This window comes from Ammodytes marinus, assembly GCF_949987685.1.
Source record: "Ammodytes marinus genome assembly, chromosome: 15".
Classification (NCBI taxonomy): Eukaryota; Metazoa; Chordata; class Actinopteri; order Uranoscopiformes; family Ammodytidae; genus Ammodytes; species Ammodytes marinus.
The window spans coordinates 14,483,452-14,498,675 of NC_137219.1; the positions used below are offsets into that span (position 1 = coordinate 14,483,452).

Here is a 15,224-nt window from a genome sequence, read left to right on the forward strand (position 1 = left end):
TAGCACAGGCCACACACACGCATCCAAGTCTGCTGATGAGTATTCTTGGCTAAAAGTGCCTTTAGATATAATATGATTGAATATATTGCCTGCTAGTGGGGTTTACAGGCAAATAGATTAGGTTTGGCCCTATAGACTCCCTGCACTCCTTTCCAGAGAGGTACCAGAAAATAGGGATAAATCACAACTCCCTAAAAGTCTTATGTTTGACTATGTTGTCCGATCCACTGTCCAACATCACATACTATTAAGTTTAAAGTGAAATAAAACATAACTACACAGAATCTTCTCATTGAGAAAGCTTGAGCCAGAGTATAGTTAATAGTTTTAATTTTTGAGCTCCACATGTTAACATAACAAACTAAAATAATGCTCATTTTAAGTATATTTTGAATCAGGAGCAATGTTCAAAATAAATTGACACTTAAGGAATTTGGGAATGTGTCACTTTGTAGGTTAACCAGTGGCATGTGAGAAAATAAGCAAGGGTCAAATTATTAAAGTGGTTTGATGTAAGTCTGTTAAAATGTGGTTCCACTTAGTTTGATGATACCACAGGGGGGGGGGGGGGGACTGCAAGTTAATTAAATGTCTGTCTCATTAAAAACAGCTTAGTCTACAATATGTGGTATCACTATCAATTACATGCACACAGAAACCTGGATAACATTGTTGTAGCGGCTTCCCATTAGCCACTAGGCTGCATGTCGTTGGGTGTCTGTACGCGTGCATATAGCCTACAGCTAACACTTGCAAACTTTGAATGTCCACTCGTAGTTAAGGTTTTGAATGCTTTCTTTTATTTACCTACACAAGCGAAGTTGCGACTTGTACATACAACTATGCATTATGTGTTAATCTGAGCTCCATGAGCACGGTCGAAAACGATTTGCCTTCCGGCATGCAAGCACCTGGCTGGTGTGAGTGCACCATATTAGTAGCCTTGCATCAGGTTCAGCCCCGCCACCAGGCGGTCGAATTGGGCATAGTACTGCACAATACAAACAAAAAAGAAAGGGGTAAATGGCTCTTACAATTGTTAAGAAGAGAACATTTTGCCAGGGAATTCATTTCCCCAAACTCTGGCCACCAAAACCTGAGAACACCCAGTCCATTGTGGATACAGTACCTTTGCTTTTGTCCCACCTCTGCATGGCCTACATACTGCAGCCAGAGAAAAGAAGTGAGCTTTGGTTACAGCATAGCAGAGGGCTGCTGAGGGAGGGCTGTGGCTGGTAGAAATCTAATCGTTGTGTCCATTTTGTACTGAATGGTTTCAAAACAAGGGTACCTTAAATGAACTGCCTATGAGATTGACATTTCTTGTCCTATTTGTCAGTCAGACAGGTGTTTGTGTAAACAGAAGTAGATTGGATGTGCAGTACAGTTTCTGGCCTGCTGAGGGGGCCGTTGCAAGCCAGCAGGTTTCCTAAAAGCCTTTTCCTTTAAATAAACCCAGCATCTAGTGGTTACTGTGATGTTCAATGGCTAAATGTTAATCTGATTATTCCTAAAGGCAGAGACAGGCAGAATAGATTCTTCTTACTGGCGATCTTTGTTCTTAAAAGTTTATTTCCTTATTTTTCCCCCCAGTCACATAAAAAAATTATACACACAATACTTCAACAATACATAGGTTCTGCACTAACCAACCTTTCCCTTTCCTCTGCATCCTCCTGCTGAGAAGGAACTTGACACAAAGTCAAACATTTACGAGTTGAATGTTAATGCAAACAATGAGTTTAGGTAGTATTCGTGCGTTTTTCTGATGAGTTGACCTTACATGTTACCACATATAGAATAGATTCAGTTTGACTGTACACAGAATTAACTATCAAAAAAGAGAAATCCATCCACCGCCTTTAGTGTTTCAGATAATGACTGGTTACCAGTAAACAGAACAGTAAAAAAATGTATCCGAACAGAATAGAAACCCAGATCTAGGATGTGATTTAAGTGCAGGGTGGCTTCAATAAAGAGTTATTTAATCATTGTTTGGATCATAAATACCCAAGTTACTCCACATCCAGTCCAGAGCTTAGGACAGAGGAATATGATGAAGCACTGTAGGCACAGCAGGCTTGTCATACTTACATTATATACACTTTCTTAAACCTTCTGTTTGACTTTGGATAATAAAGACTTACCTAGGGTTACAACCCAGATAAATCAAGACAAAAAGCAAAAGCACATTTTCTTCTGGCAGAAAAAAACATACATTATAAAAAAAAAAAAAAAAAAAAAAAAAAACTTTAAAGACATTAACCTTCATAGCACAAAGTTAACCCAAAATGATTATGTGAAATAATAATGAGAATATGAAGCGCGGAGGATGCGCGGTACTGTAAATCCCGTACCAAAATTGTCTCTGTCCTCATTGGAGTGAGCAAACGTGACTTTGACAGAGCTGTGACAGTTCACCTTAGCTCCTCAGAGCTGCCAATCTTGACTGCATCTCTTCAATGTCCTCCTCTGACTCCTCATCTGAAGCTGCGGCAGCACCAGCGGGCTCCATTTCAGGCAGGGCATCTGTGACTTTGCTCGGCGCTTTTCCAAGGGCACCTAACAGAGCAAATACAACCATAAAAGAGAATTCTCAGTATTATTAACAGATGGTTTGATTCAATATGTGGTTCATACTGTAAATTCTTTAAAAAACACAATCTTATAACAAAACATTAAATGTGACAATGTGTTGTTACAATTGAGTTTAAACAAATCTCTTCACCTGCTGTGATCTCAAAGAGGATCTTGTCCACTTCCGCCTCCGCTGCTTCCTCCATATCCTCCCCATCTTCCATGCTCTCAAATGTGTCCTCCAACATTTCCTCAATTATTCCTGCCTAAAAGAGTAATATGTGTAAATGACTACATGGTTTAGCAGCTGTTTCTTACCAGGAAATAATAGTACATGGTGACTGGAGTCAGCCACAGTGACATATAGTCACTTTGATTGTTATGTTGGATGCTGCTGCTCACCTTCATCATCTCCTTTGATAGTTCCCTCATGGTGGCCTGAATCTCTGGGATTTTGACTAGGTTCTGCATGGCTTTCATTACCTCTGTGCTCTTCTGCAGGGCCCCGGCTACGCGCACTACAGCTACAAAACACAATTAGGCCAAAGATTAAGTTCTACTACAAAAGAGCAAACTGTTCAACTAAGGAGGAACAATTTTTTATTATTATTTTTTGTTAAACGTAAAATACATTCATTTTCTAATCTTATCCCACACTCACCAAGTTGATTCTTCATGCTGAGTAGCGCAGAGTTCATGTGGGCTTTGGAAGCATAAAGTTTGGTGACAGCTCGTTTGGACTGAATCATCTCCTTTGCGAGAACCACACAGACGTCCTTCTGGCCCTTTTTAGCTGCATCTTTGATGGATCTTTTAACCTTTTCTTCTTCTCTTTGAATATCTGTAACAAAGAACGAGGCATGTCATGACAGGCAACACAACAGCGAAAACAATTTAAATAACTAGGTCACTGACATGAGTGTTTGATTAAGTTATACAGCATAAATTTAGCAGCTTCAAAAGTCACTGTCTGTAGTTTAAAGTCAATATACTTTTATATTAAAATTATTTTATTTGACATTTATCTGTTCAATGATGTAATGAGATAACTCACTAGATGTCAGTTTATATAAATGTGTTTCAAGGTTGCTGTTTTTTTTAAGCAAATGGTCCCGTTGTTGTTTTGCTTTAAGCGATTGAAATTCAAGTGATGTGATCTGTTTCGAGATATTATTAAATTCAATGACAGTCTTAAAATGAAACTACATTAAGGTAAATACACACACACACACACACACACACACACACACACACACACACACACACACACACACACTCAACAGCATAGATACATGACATTACAGATAAAAAGACAATACTCCTTTTTGGAAAATGTACAGTTGTTCAGTGTCACATGATGAGAATCTTACCTCGAATTTGTCTGTCAATCATCCTCATTTCCTTCCTCATTTTTTGAGACCACTCATTGATCTGAAATGACACATTGTCATTACAAACTGCAGTGTGTAAGCCCTGACTTTCAACATAGTGTAACATACATAACTTGGAACAACCAAACTGTATCAGATCACGAACACGGTGTTTGTTTACATCGAAGCGACTGACAGCGGACCAGGGTTAGCATCTGTGCTAACTAGTCAAAATAAGATTTGCTGGTTGATTAATGACTCATATAGACAAACGTATATGGTTGAATACGGTACAAACAATGCGGATAAACCCTTAGTACAATTACAAGGACTGTCGGCTCATTTTTAACTAGTTAATTTAGCTTCAAGTAGCAACGAACTAAGCTGAGTTAAACTGACAGCTAACGTTAGCACGATTAGCAGAATAAAGCTGTCGGTTTTATTTCTTATTAAGGACAAACACTTAACGACAGTCCCGGTCTTCAGTAGTCAGTACTCACAAGCTCTTTTGGTGGTTTATCCGACGTTCTGCCGAACAGCCCCATTATGACTACTGAGTTTAAATACCAAGCTAAGCTTCCTGACTACAACTAGCTAGCTAGCTCAACCTGTTCAACAATATCACTTCCTCGTTGTCGCGCAGGCCCCTCGCGCTCAGTCCCAACATGAAGACAGACAACTAGTCCATCTCGTCCATAAAGAAATCTCAGGAAACAAGGAAGCGTAGCGCTCAATGGAAATGGAACGAGCCCCAACCAATAATAACTAGTGAGAATAATCTTCTCAAAATGTCTACAACTAAGTTTAGCATGAATGCGAACTTCATATAGGCTAGGCCTACTGCTGTGTCCATATAAATTATCACTTTATTTATCGTGTAGGCTATTCTTTATTCGGATCTATTAGCTTCTACAAAGTCTTCTCTAAACTTCATGGAATCCACACAAATTCAAAAGTAACTTTAATTAAATACATTTACATAATAGAAGAGGTTATTAGGCTAGTACAAATTTCAATTGAAGATAGGGCTATCCAACACTGGATTTATGACCTCTCAAAACTAAAGTCAACATATCTTGAATAAAGTTAATCTGGTGCATGGCTATCTTATTTGTCTAATCACAATAAAACTTGAAATTAAATGACCACTGGTGCAGCAAAAGGACAAACTGTAGGCTACCAGGCAAAATAACAAAGTCCCTATCCATGTTTGTTTTCTGTTGTGGTTTATTCATCTTTGGTAAGCAATACAAAAAAATAGATCATGTTTCCCGTTTCCTCTTGTTCTGGTAAAACAAATTCACAGACTCCCTCAGGTGCTAACTGGTCCCATCCACCCTATTTAAATACAAAAAGATGGGCTTTAGTAGGCTACTGCCCAATTCTTATAACTCAAACCAAAATAAAGACAACAAACAACACCAAAACTATGAAGATGAAACAAAACATAAAATAAATCCTAAATAAACTCACTCTAATGAAAAATAAAATCTACTAATCAAAAACACAAAATAAATATTAGCCTACAATACTTCTAAACGACAGTTTTTAAAATATAAAAGCTGTCATTTTCATCTTTCTCTCTGCTGTTGTGTTAACATTTGGGTACATTTAAAGTCATGCTCCGCTGGTGCTTTTTATTTCAGTAATGGTAATGGCAGAACAGGAGAAAAAGCAGACATATAGTCATTTCCATGATAGCTACTACTTTCTACTCGTACATCACTGCCTTTCAGATGGGCATAGTTATACTCCACTGCATTTTTATCTGACTGATATATTTGTTGGATTTTATATTGAAAAACAGTGTGTTCCGTTTTTAAAACATAATACATACAACCCAACTGTATAAAGTGGAAACACATTAACATTTCAGAAATATTAGTTAAATAATGTAAGTTATATATAACATACCACAAGTGCCAAAGCAAACTATTTGTTTTTTCATATTGCAAGTAGGCCTACCGGTATAGCCTATTGTATCTTATGTGCTTCAACTGAAATAAAGTTTGAATGCAGCTGTTAGGGACTAGAACTATTTTATTGTATTGGCATACCTACTATTTTATTAGATCAGGTTAACATAGTCTAAGTGAGACACAAAAATAAACAAAGAAAATAATTAAATTAAAATCGGTGTAGCCTAAAATACACTGAGAACCCCAAGATAATTAGATATTCAATGCTGTAGCCTATACCAGCCCACCTGAAGTTAACATTATTTTTCCTCTTTCCATATTTAATAAATAGAAATCTTTCCATAGGCCTATTTGTAATTTCATATGCATGTAGGGATGCCGCGTACCACCTTTTGCAAGCTCAAGATATAACTTTGATATCTATCTGTATAGCTTCATGGTTTCATAGATGTTACAGTAATAAGCACATGTCCATGCTGCAGGGCGTGAGCTCTGGCTGGAGAGACTCTACCTGACAGGTTTAATTTAGGGCAAACATGTCTGTGTAGCCACTGCTGACCCCACTCACTGCTTGTGACGTTGTGACCAGTCTATGGTTGTGACGTCATCCACGGCCCCTCTTTTCAGGGGAGGGGTGGTGGTTTCTAGATGTTTCTGTAATCGATTTATCGTCGCACCAATCGCGGACGGACAATGGGTGTGACGCAGCCAATCACAGGCGTCAGAGGCGGGCTGGAGAGCATCAGTCCGTCAGAGCCGCTGGGTGATGCTCGGGCCGCTTTGGAGTGGGAGAATCCGCTCTGGACACCATTGCTCCCTGCCTAGGCTTACTCTGAATGAGTTTGCTATAAACAGCTTGACTTACGTAACAGCTAGTAATTCAGTCAGTGCACGCTCAGCTAGCAATTTCTCGTAGGCTATACTTTCAAAGCAGAGGACACGCCTTATTCTATTTTATTTTGAAGTAGCCTAGACCGCCATCCTATCCTAGGTTCTATTTTTCTTCTCGTAGGCTAGGTGTCAGGTGCGGTCGTTGCGGAGGATAACTTACAAGAGGTGAATTTCAGAGAGCTCGTCATGTCAGTGGTAGGCATTGATGTGGGTTTCCAAAACTGTCACATCGCTGTGGCCAGGAGCGGTGGCATTGAAACCATTGCCAATGAATACAGTGACAGATGCACACCGTAAGTATCAACATTGACAGGCATCATCGCCGTGAAATTTGCTCTGTTAGTTTTTGTTATGCAATGTTCGCACCGAATGACGGCGGCGAGATGATGAGGCCTGTTACTACTGTTTTTATTTTTTTGTATATTCATGAAGGTCATAATGTTGCATGTGTCACCCGCTCTATCCAAAATGACAATTTCTTCTTCTTCAAAAAAAAAAACCGACAGATGACAGGCCCTTGCTGCGCAGTGCGCGTCAAACTTGCCTGGGATAAACAACTTAAAGAAGGCAGTGTGTTATTTACGTCATATAGCACGTTAATATTTGAGTGTACAGTATGGTCTAGCGGAAAATAAAAAGGTTTTGACAGGACATGGCGAAAGTGCGTCTATTATGGCCTTCCAAATAGCTACCACCTTAGCACAGGCTACTTAAAGGACCATCCTAGAAATTACAGGAATTTTACTCCCATTTTGCATAGCGTTTTTTAAAGAGAATATAACTAATACACTAATCTCATAGCTTGTAAATGTCCATGTGGGGTTTATGATTCTGGAGGGACATATAGAGGGCTAACTGGAGTAGCCTACATCTGCTGCAGCATCCTGCAAACAGGGATGAGCATCTGGGAAGGAGAATGTGCATTGCACCTTTAAGTGAATGGAGATATTTTTGTGGCAAGGTGAAACTAGGGAGTGTCTCTAGAAGCCAACATGAAATGGATCCCTAAACTCTGTAGGTAGGGTACACACAATGTGTCTGTTTGTCTGCTGAAAGATGACAGAGAAAAAGATGTGCTCTGACACGATGAGCTTACTTTTTGAAGGTGAACTGATCCGTCTCACTGCCCTACTTTGTGGCTCTTCATCAGACTCCCCTGTGAAAATCTCCCTAATCGAAAATCTGCCTCTGCGCTCGACATTTGTTTCTGTCTGCAACAGTCAGACAATTACAGTTCTGCCTCGTCTGCCAGTGCCACAACTGTGTAACAGGAATCTTTCTGCTGTGGCCTCCCTAATTTTTTGCTGATGTATTTGTCTTCCATCAAGGGCTTGTGTGTCTTTGGCCTCCAAAAACCGCATGATCGGAAATGCAGCCAAAAGTCAAGTAAGATCATCCATGGCAGTTTGTCTACCTCTTTACAAGGCATCTTTACAAATCAGCTACTATGAAACATGGCTTTTACCAAATGCACTGAGTATCTTCTTATTTTCAGATCATATCAAACTTCAAAAATACAGTCCATGGCTTTAAAAAGTTCCACGGTAGAGCATTTGATGACCCGTTTGTCCAGGCGGAAAAACCCAAACTGCCCTACAGCTTACATAAACTGGCCAATGGAAACACTGGAATTAAGGTGAAGCACTGTAACTTCTAGCAGATTCTTTTTTACCCCCTTTCTCTCTGACCCTGAGCATTTTCTGCTGTCACTGCACACCTTTGTTCTGTTAATTCAACCATGACACTGGGATATACAGATGTTTTTTCTTTCTTTCTACCGCTTTTTCTCCAAACAATTTATTGGCTGCATGCTTTATATGCCTTAATCTCTAGCTTTTTTTCAAATGAGCCTTGGAGGTCCTGACTGTATTGTGTTTTCAGGTCCGTTACTTGGAAGAGGACAAAGTGTTCACAGTGGAGCAGATCATGGGGATGCTGCTCACCAAGCTGAAGGAGACTTCGGAGGGCGCCCTGAAGAAGCCAGTGGTGGACTGTGTCATCTCTGTGAGTTGTACAAACACCACAGAGGACCAGCAGCATAATCCTCCCAAGGTGTCCAGTGAAACACATTGATATGTTCTCTCTTTTCCAGGTCCCGAGTTTCTTCACAGATGCCGAAAGACGATCAGTTTTTGACGCAACTCAGATTGCGGGGCTGAACTGTTTACGGCTAATTAACGATACTACTGCAGGTCAGTGTTCTTAGGCTTATTGGTAGGGGTGACTGTCATGTATAGAAAGGGTGCACAGGACTTAGGTGTAAAGACTCTAGGCTTTTGTGTTCAGTCTTAGAATGGCACCCATCTTTGCTGCGGTCATAAATTCACTTTAGAAGGTACCCAAGCCCTTGTTTTGACTTTTTTCTTAAAAAAAAGAAAGTAAGAAAGCAAAAATAGTAAACCTTATTATCTCTACTCGATAACAACAACCAAATATACATATCTATAAATGTCCTTCTTACGAATAGTGGCTTTGGCCTATGGGATCTACAAACAGGACCTTCCCAATCCCGAAGAGAAGCCAAGAAATGTGGTATTCGTGGACATGGGACACTCATCATTCCAGGTCTCTATCACTGCCTTCAACAAAGGCAAACTCAAGGTTAGCCTTTCACCTTTTCCCCACCTCGACACACAGCTACACCTGTGCCTTTAAACCCCTTAAGCTCACTGTCCATTTCGGTCTGTCAGGTCCTGTCCACCGCGTTCGACCCGTACCTTGGCGGGCGCAATTTTGACGAGGTGTTGGTCGATTACTTCTGCGAGGAGTTCAAGGGCAAGTACAAGCTGAACGTGAGGGAGAACCCAAGGGCTGTGCTGCGGCTGCACCAGGAGTGCGAGAAGCTGAAGAAGCTAATGAGTGCAAATATCTCCGACCTGCCTCTGAACATAGAGTGCTTCATGAATGACATCGATGTCTCCAGCAGGATGAACAGGTGCAGAAAAGTTATCCTCCTTAATCATGCATGTCTAAGGTAGACATTTATTTAAAATGATAGATTTTTATTTTATTGGTCACCCACAGGGGCCACTTTGAAGAAATGTGTGCTCAATATCTGATGAGAGTGGAGATGCCACTGAAAGCAGCCCTGGAACAATCAAGTAAGTCCCTCAAATTTGGTTCTATTCATGAAGGTATATTGTTTAAATGCTATTGGAAGGAAGAATCGACTAAGTACTGGGTGTGTTCTGTGGCAGAGCTGAGCAGGGATGACATCTATGCAGTGGAGGTAGTCGGAGGGGCCACGAGAAGTCCGGCTATCAAAGAGAGGATCAGCAAATTTTTCTCCAAAGACATCAGCACCACGCTCAACGCAGATGAAGCGGTCGCTCGAGGCTGCGCGCTTCAGGTGTGACTCCCAATACTTACAGAGGTCGTCTCTAAGTGCTGTACAAATTCTGTAGTTGATCAAATAAAGTGCAAATGTCTTTGTGTGGTGTGTGTGCTGATTGTTTGGGTGTAGTGTGCGATTCTGTCTCCAGCATTTAAGGTGCGCGAATTCTCCATCACCGACGTGGTTCCCTTTCCAATTACTCTTCGCTGGAAATCGCCATCAGAGGACGGATTGGGGTGAGGGACATTTTACCTTTATCTTAATCGATCATAATACAACAAAGTAACACTATGTAAAACAAAGACACTATATTTCTTTTCAGTGGTAACATACAGTGTTTGCTCTCTGTGTTTTAACTACCCGACTTAACTCTAGCTCTGGCTGTGTTTTTGTCACAGGGAGTGTGAGGTTTTCTGTAAGAATCATGCTGCTCCGTTTTCCAAAGTGATCACCTTTCACAAGAAGGAGCCCTTTGACCTTGAAGCCTTCTACAACAGCCCTCAAGAGCTCCCCTACCCAGATCATAGGATAGGTAATTATGCTCACTCTGCCCTCTGAAAGTCCAACATGCATACTTTTTAATCCTTGAGAGACTGCCCAACAGCTTTTAGGATGTAAAACCCCTGCAGGTATCTGGCTTTTACCAGCCACACAAATCTATGTCTAGAGAGGAAATAGATGCAAGAAGTCAGTTTTTTTTTGGGCTGAGTCCCTATGGCAGTGCTTCTCAAATGGGGGGGCGCCGTGAGTTGTCGGGGGGGTTGATTTCGACTGACGAAAAAATGTCTGTCCCCTAGGGGGGGCATGACAGAAAATAATTGAGAACCACTGCCCTATGGGAACTACAGCATCGATGGGAATTAGGGAAAGGGCACAGACTCCCACAGTTGGGTCCTTGTGTGAGTTCACAGTTATGAGGGGAATATGTTGAGGGCGTGCAATTAAACATCTTCTTTCCATGTTTCCATTTGTCACCAGGATGTTTTTCTGTACAGAATGTGGTTCCCCAGCCGGACGGAGAGAGCTCCAAAGTGAAGGTCAAAGTGCGCGTTAACGTCCACGGCATCTTCAGCGTGTCCAGTGCCTCTCTGATTGAGAAGCAGAAAGGAGAGGGAGAGGACATGCAGATTGACTCAGAGCCAATGGTGCAGAATGAAGGCAAAGCAGAGGACCAGGTAAGATTATTTTTTTGTTGCTACAGTTGCTTGTGTGAGTGTGTCTGTTCAACACTTTGGAGCTCTGTGAACTTTCGTGATCACAAATGAATCACTGGTCGATGAAACCAGAGATGTCATGTGGCCTGTGTAGACTATTAACTGATAACTGACTATTAAACTTCTCTTTCACATCCTTTTAAGATAATTTCTTCCCAATTGTCTATTGTACAGTAGTTTTTTATTGCTCTTTCATAATTCAAATATTTTGTTATTTAAATTGAATCTGACTTGGACAAAAATAGCCCAACATGTGTTGTGTTTCAGACCAAAATGCAGGTGGACCAGGAAGGCCAAAGCCAGGGGGACCAGCAGAGTGAGGACACCGGTTCCAGTAGCAAGGTCAGTTGGAATTGGAACTAGAGATATTCTGATTTTCTTTTTTTAAGACAATACCAGGGTCCTGTATTTCCCTGCTTGCATCAGACAGTGTTTATTTGCACTATGATACAGAAAAGTACTATAGGCCTAAAGTAAAATACTCCAAACAAACATAGAAAAATGGTCACACAAATGCTCATTCTAAGATAATGAATCCATGTAAATAATCCAAACAGACACATTGTTACAGGAATAACATAAAATCATATTAATAAGGCTGAGAAATAGAGTAGTATGTATTACGTTAATGAAGGGCCCCATCTGTAAAAACTGTTACATATAGTTGACTGAATAGTGTTTTTTGGTTTCCAAATCCAGGAGGGAGCGGCCGGGGAGAAGCAGGATCCAGCTTCAGGGGGAAGCAAACCCAAAGCCAAGGTGAAGAGTATTGATCTTCCCATCATGGCCAACAACATCCGACAGCTTGACAGCTTTGTCCTTAACGACTTTGTGTCCTACGAGGTGAGTGCTGCTGCTGCCGGCCCTCGTGCTCTGAATGAAATGGCTTTGCTGTTATTGTTTACCTACTATTTGGCAATTTTTTTCTTTCCTCTGCAGCGTCAGATGATTATCCAGGACAAACTGGTGAAAGAGCAGATTGATGCTAAAAATGCTGTTGAAGAGTATGTCTACGATTTGCGGGACAAACTTTGTGGGGTCTATGAAAAGTATATAACGGAGGAGGTCAGTGCTGCTTTCTTAAATTGCTGTGCTAATAATTGTAAGGCTGACATTGTAAAGACTTGCATAACTGAATAAGATGTACCAAGCAAATGATCTACTGCTGTGTTTACTCAATATCTGTTTGATATTGGTAATCAATAACAGGACAGTAACCGAGTGACACTGATGCTGGAGGACACAGAGAACTGGCTGTATGAGGAAGGAGAGGACCAACCCAAACAAGTCTATGAGGAGAAGCTTGATTCTCTCAAGGTTGGTTTTTATTTATTCCAAGGACATTTCTATTTTAGAAGTAATAGAAAAAGCTCTATCAACCTACTGAGCTTAAAGTTACTCTTAAAGTAGCTCTTAAAGTGAGATTAACTGTCAATATTTACATAAAATGGAATTATATTCCAGAGGTTGGGTCAACCCATCCAGGATCGGCACAGAGAGCAGGAGGACAGGCCGAGGGCCTTTGAGGAGCTGGGAAAGAAACTGCAACTTTACATGAAGTGTGTGGATTCCTTTAAACATAAGGTAAAATCCTTAAAATCTCAGGTGGAAACATCTTCTTTACTTAAAAAAAAGGTTTAAATGTAGTATTAGTATGATATAAACATTTTGAAGTGTAAAAAAAGAGGTTTCCTGAGCTGTTTTGTCACTTAACCTGAGCTGCTTATTTGTATGTCTCAGCAATGCGTGTTGCAATAATTTTTTGCTTCCAGGATGTCATTTTAGTAATTCTTCTATATCAAACTCTTTCCTAGGATGAGCGATACCTGCATTTGAGTGCAGAGGATATGGGCCATGTTGAAAAGTGTGTGAGTGAAAGCATGGGCTGGATGAACAGCAAGATGAATGCACAGAGTAAACTCACTATTACTCAAGATCCCATTGTTAAAGTAGCAGACATCATTGCCAAAATACAGGTATGTGAACGGCTATTTAGGTTGAATTCTTGCATCTATTAGCAGTGTCAGGATCTGATGATTGTTATTCTGCCAACATTTTCTATGCTTCTCACTCGCCAGGATCTAGAGGATGTATGTAACCCAGTGATCAACAGGCAAAAGCCCACAGTGGAGCAGGCCCCTGAAGTGAACGACCAAAACAACGGAGCTCATAACGACGGAACAGCGAAGCAAGGAGCAGAAGGGAAGGGAGACGCAAAGGGGAGCCAGCAGACAAAATCTGGCACGATGGAGGTGGACTGAGATCAGTGTCCGACAATCAAAATATCTGCATCCACCACAATGTTTACCACAACTGACCATTTAGACATCGCTACCTGGGACCATTTCTCCATCGTCACAGGACACTTTTGTGGATTTTTTGTTTTTGTGTGCCCTTCCACCCATTGGACTTTTCCCTTTTTTAGGTTCTTGTTTTCACTCTTTCATCCTTCTGTGTGACAATGGTGTGCTTTTTCTCTCTCAAAGGTTTGACATACCTAATAAATGAAAGAATGATGCAATAGATTAAACTCGGATTCTGATGTAAACCTGTTTCCTCTGTACCGAAGGTAGCCCTTTGTGTTTGCTTGTGTCTCATCAGTGTCAAGTATCTGCATGAACCCTATCACTCATAAGAGAAATAGATAGTGGCGTGGCATCCCAACAATTGCTACTGAAGAGCTATTAGTTAGTATGCAATGATACTTATATATATTTGTATTTAATAGTTTTAAATTATATCCATGTCTAGAAACTGTAAATACTATTTTAGTAAATAAAATCAGCAAGAATATATAATATGTACATAAAGATCATTCTTAGCTCAATTACAATGCTTGATACAGCACATATGTTTAGTGATGCCTAGTTCCTTTTGTTTTCCTACATTTTTCCATACTTAAGTCATGGGATTTAAAGATGGCAAAAATAAATACATTTGTCTGTAAGACAAAATCTTAACTCTGCAATGTTTTGATTTTCTGCAACTGAAACTCAAAGAAATTGGCCCAAATCTCTAATGTACCCGTGTCTGAGTGAAGCACTAGAATGAGATCATGTCAGCTCAGAAACGTAGGGGGTGTGGAGGTTACAAGCTGAGACAAAACTATAATTGTGGATCCAAAACCTACACTTGTCTCCAGAGAAGAACTGAAGGCCAGCAATTGGATAAAAACCCAAGTGTTTTTTTCCCTTTTACATTCAGCTGGTAAAAAAAAAGTTATTAGACGGAATGTGTTTAAAAAAAATATTAATTAATACATTTGTCAAGAAATTAATTACCAGATTAATTGCTTATGAATACAATCATTGTTATAGTCCAGATGCCCCCCCGCTCCTCCACACACACAAAAAAATAGAATAAGGTGAGTTGAAATGTATCTAATTATTTTCTTTTATTATTAATGACTTTATAATTAAATTAACACTTAAGGTCTCCTTACAATAAATACACAACCGTTATGTTCATACTACAAAAACAAAGCCTGCAAGTGTAACATGGTTGGTTGAGTTCTTGTTTAAATCCAGCTAAAATGGTTCAACAGTGCCATCTACTGTCGTAAACGTGTACCTGCACGGAGTAGTTGGGTCATTAGGGCAATGAATTCTTGGGTTTCTCCAAAGCCATTGAGAGAATTCCATGAGGTAATACGTGTGTTGAGTCTGTGCGCATATTTAATAATTAACTATATGAACTGTAGTTAGAAGTTGAGTTGTTTATGTAAAGTAGGAAAATATATATGTTAAAGATACGTTTTTCCATGTTTTTGCTTGTTTTCAAGTCGCCTTTTGTATGTTTTATTGGTCGGGAAAATTCCTGTTTTAAGCTAGCTCACGTTATGTGCCGTCTTTACAGTGAACACACTCTTGTCCGTGCCCACGTTGATGACTCTCTCCGCTGTTGTTTTCTATAAAATATG

At 40.2% G+C, this 15,224-nt stretch overlaps 2 protein-coding genes across 2 annotated transcripts; one reads left to right on the forward strand and one right to left on the reverse strand.

The window, feature by feature from the left end:
* Window positions 1–802: 802 nt before the first annotated feature.
* Window positions 803–4,586, reverse strand: chmp3 (charged multivesicular body protein 3). Its single transcript, XM_080042397.1, has 6 exons — window positions 4,448–4,586; window positions 3,948–4,008; window positions 3,239–3,418; window positions 2,980–3,101; window positions 2,729–2,843; window positions 803–2,562 (listed from the first exon to the last, which is right to left on the reverse strand). Exons 1-6 carry the CDS (start codon window positions 4,490–4,492, stop codon window positions 2,423–2,425), a joined length of 663 nt encoding a protein of 220 aa, XP_079898523.1. The 5' UTR covers window positions 4,493–4,586; the 3' UTR covers window positions 803–2,422.
* Window positions 4,587–6,726: 2,140 nt separating this feature from the next.
* Window positions 6,727–14,092, forward strand: hspa4l (heat shock protein 4 like). Its single transcript, XM_080042514.1, has 19 exons — window positions 6,727–7,050; window positions 8,086–8,143; window positions 8,253–8,393; window positions 8,639–8,761; window positions 8,850–8,949; window positions 9,225–9,358; window positions 9,448–9,692; window positions 9,782–9,858; window positions 9,955–10,106; window positions 10,221–10,327; window positions 10,490–10,623; window positions 11,070–11,266; window positions 11,573–11,647; window positions 12,005–12,148; window positions 12,245–12,370; window positions 12,515–12,622; window positions 12,770–12,889; window positions 13,120–13,281; window positions 13,384–14,092. Exons 1-19 carry the CDS (start codon window positions 6,944–6,946, stop codon window positions 13,564–13,566), a joined length of 2,493 nt encoding a protein of 830 aa, XP_079898640.1. The 5' UTR covers window positions 6,727–6,943; the 3' UTR covers window positions 13,567–14,092.
* The last annotated feature ends 1,132 nt before the right edge of the window (window positions 14,093–15,224 follow it).

What these genes read in the sequence shown, in the direction of transcription:
- chmp3 (XM_080042397.1), bottom strand. Translation starts at nt 4,492, where the DNA reads ATGGGGCTGTTCGGCAGAACGTCGGATAAACCACCAAAAGAGCTT. An exon ending in CAGCATGAAGAATCAACTTG is followed by an intron (nt 3,102 to 3,238) that starts GTGAGTGTGGGA and finishes TGTGTTTTGTAG; the next exon opens with CTGTAGTGCGCGTAGCCGGG. An exon ending in TATCAAAGGAGATGATGAAG is followed by an intron (nt 2,844 to 2,979) that starts GTGAGCAGCAGC and finishes TTACTCTTTTAG; the next exon opens with GCAGGAATAATTGAGGAAAT.
- hspa4l (XM_080042514.1), top strand. Translation starts at nt 6,944, where the DNA reads ATGTCAGTGGTAGGCATTGATGTGGGTTTCCAAAACTGTCACATCGCT. An exon ending in TACAGTGACAGATGCACACC is followed by an intron (nt 7,051 to 8,085) that starts GTAAGTATCAAC and finishes TCTTCCATCAAG; the next exon opens with GGCTTGTGTGTCTTTGGCCT. An exon ending in CTCGAGGCTGCGCGCTTCAG is followed by an intron (nt 10,107 to 10,220) that starts GTGTGACTCCCA and finishes GTTTGGGTGTAG; the next exon opens with TGTGCGATTCTGTCTCCAGC.